Source organism: Neovison vison, chromosome 7 (genome assembly GCF_020171115.1).
Source record: "Neovison vison isolate M4711 chromosome 7, ASM_NN_V1, whole genome shotgun sequence".
NCBI lineage: Eukaryota > Metazoa > Chordata > Mammalia > Carnivora > Mustelidae > Neogale > Neogale vison.
Window position 1 is genome coordinate 153,127,786 of NC_058097.1, and position 3,179 is coordinate 153,130,964.

Consider the following 3,179-nt stretch of genomic DNA (forward strand, 5'->3'; position numbering starts at 1 on the left):
CTTAGGCTGGAGACTAGAACAAGCCCAGAGCTAGATTTGGGGTATATTTTGATCTATTAGAAGAAGTTGTACCCCAAATTTTTTAGAAGAAAATACCCTATGTGTATACAGAAAATAATGGTAGATACAATGAAGGATAAAATATGACTATAAGGATGAAGGTTCAAAAAAAAAGATTATTGTTTGTTTGCTTTTTTTTATGAAAGGTATTGTTAAGATAAACTAACTAAAAAACATTAAAAGGGGAAAGGGTAAAAGTTTTAAAAAATTAAGCAGTAGAAAGAAAATAAAATTTAAAAAAATTAACTGCAAGACAAAAGAATCATGGGAAGAAAGGCATGAATTCCATGCTTTGCTTTCTCCTCTTCTGGAATTCTGCTATTCTCCTTGGTAAGTGGACTTGGTCTTGGCTGGATTTCTTGTTGATCTTCTGGGGGAGGGACCTGTTGTAGTGATTCTCAAGTGTCTTTGCCTGAGGCAGAATTGCATGGCCCTTACCAGGGGCCAGGCTAGGTAATCCGCTCTGGTTCGCTTTTTCGGTAGTTTTGTTCCCTGAGCGCTTTCCATAGAGTTCCGGAGGATGGAAATGAAAATGGCGACCTCCCAATCTCCAGGCCAGAGGAGCCCAGAGCTCCTCTATCCTCAATCTAACCAATGAGTCCTGGGTGCATTTAAACTCATTGAAAGACACATATTTGTAATCCTTCTGGAGAAGGATACTTAAAGGAGCAAGTTTAATCGGGAACTAAAAATAAAGAAAAGGGGAAATGGTGCATATTCACTATTTCGCTCCTTCTATATTTCTCAATCTCATTACTCAGTAGAATCTAAATTCCATGACTGATAGGTGTCATGGGCTATGATGTGACAACCATTTAAAAAACAGGAAAAGAGACACCTGGGTGACTCAGTGGGTTAAGCCTCTGCCTTCAGCTCAGGTCATGATCTCAGGTTCCTGGGATTGAGACCCCATCCAGCTCTCTCCTCAGCAGGGAGCCTGCTTTCCCCTCTCTCTGCCTGCTGTTCTGCCTACTTGTGATCTCTCTCTCTCTGTGTCAAATAAATAAATAAAATCTTTTTAAAAATATAAAAGGCATAAAAATACACAAAAGAATTAAAGAGAAAACTCAAGCATTACAATTAACATGCATTTTTGTTATTTTATTTAGTTTTGAGAAATTGTTACTATTGCATAAAGGAGAAGGCTGCAGGTGATAATCTCATTGATTTTATGAACACAACATCTTTACTACATGAATGCGGATCTGCTTGGTCTTGGCACCATAGACAAGTGGATTGAGAAAAGGGGGGACCAGCAAGTAAAGACTAGAAAAGAGAATGTGGATATAAGGGGGAACGTGAGCACCAAACCTATGTGTGAAGAAGGAGAAGAAGGCAAGGAAGTAGAGCTGGAGGAAGACACAGATGTGGGCAATGCAGGTATTGAATGCTTTCCACCGAGCCTCCTTCTGAGGCAAACGAAAAACTGTGATAAATATTTGTATGTAAGACAAAGTGATGAATATCAGGTCAAATCCTGCAACAGCAAATGCCACAAACAAGCCATAGATTTTGTTGACCTGCACATTTTCTGCAGCCAGCTTCACAATGGCCATATGCTCACAGTAGGAGTGGGAGATGATGGTCGTATGGTAAAACTGAAACCGACATTTAATCAGTACTAAAGATGGGGCTACCAGAATGGCAGCTCTAAATGTTACGACGGCCCCTATTTGGGTGACCAGCTGGTGGGTGAAGATGGCAGTATATCTTAGTGGATAACAGATGGCCACATAACGGTCCAGAGCCATGGCCAGGAGGATGCCTGACTCGATGCACTCAAAAATGTGGATGAACCCCATTTGAAGCAAGCAAGAATCAAAATAAATCTCTGGCACATGAAACCAGAAAATGCCAAGCATCTTGGGCACAATGCTTGTGCCAAGTACAATATCTGTGACTCCTAGCATGCCTAGGAAAATATACATGGGTTGATGGAGGCTACGCTCTGAAATGATGATGAGCAGAAGCACAGAATTTCCAATCAAAGCAAAGAGATACATGGCACAGAATGGAATCCCGATCCAGCACTGCACAGACTCTAGGCCTGGGATCCCTATTAGGGTCAACACAGAAGGCAGGAAGACTGTAATGTTGGAGATGGACATAATGTTTTTGGGTATTCAGAACCAAATGAAAGGAGTATCTCTGTCAATGGTATTCTTCTTCTCTACTCCTTTTTTTATCCAAAGTCGTCATAGTGAGTCTCTCTGATTCTGGCAAAAGTCTAAGGTCATACCATCCATTTCACCTGTATTATTGATGGAAAAAAGACTTGATCATTGATGCACATCACTGTTTTGAGGGAGGACATCCCCAAGCACTAGTCCACAAGAAAGATTAGGTGTATGGCAGGTCAAATGCATTAGAACCACCAGGTCATCTGAGTAAGGAAATCAACTCCTGGGCCTGTGGAAACAATATGTCCTTCTGAACCTGTGGACAAAATAATAATGTTTGCTTATTCCATTTGCAAATTGACCATAAATCAGATTTTCATAAACCTCTCCCTATCCCAAATTGCAGATAATCCTTAGGACTATTTTTTCCCCCACTGTCTGAGTCAGGAACTGTTAGTCTGTACAAGCAAATAGTCAAACTCTATCCAGTATAATGTTATCAAGGGCTCATATGAAAGAGAAGAGAGATAGAAACAACTCCACCCAAGAGCATAATATACTTAGATATCTATATCTGTCTATACATTATATATCTACGTATGAATGGATGTTCTTTCAAAAGAATGTGAGGTAGAGCTTGAGAAAAGATTCAAATCCATGTAATTTTTATAATCTGGATCAAAGTTACATATTATTTTTTTAGAGATAACATCTTGCAATTTATTTATTTTTTAAAAGATTTTGTTTATTTATTTATTTGACAGAGATCATAAGTAGGCAGAGAGGCAGGGAGAGAGAGAGGGGAAGCAGGCTCTCTGCTAAGCAGAGAGCCTGATACAGGCTCGATCACAGGGTCCTGAGATCATGACCTGAGCTGAAGGCAGAGGCTTAACCCACCGAGCTACCCAGGCACACCTTCAATTTATTTTTAATTCCAATGTAATAGTCATAGTATTATATTAATTTCAGTTGTCCAATATAGTGATTCAACAATTCCAA

At 39.7% G+C, this 3,179-nt stretch overlaps 1 protein-coding gene across 1 annotated transcript; it reads right to left on the minus strand.

The window, feature by feature from the left end:
- Positions 1–1,229: 1,229 nt before the first annotated feature.
- LOC122914176 (olfactory receptor 52A1-like) lies at positions 1,230–2,168 on the minus strand. The gene has a single exon (XM_044260808.1). It carries the CDS (start codon positions 2,166–2,168, stop codon positions 1,230–1,232), a length of 939 nt encoding a protein of 312 aa, XP_044116743.1.
- Positions 2,169–3,179: the final 1,011 nt, after the last annotated feature.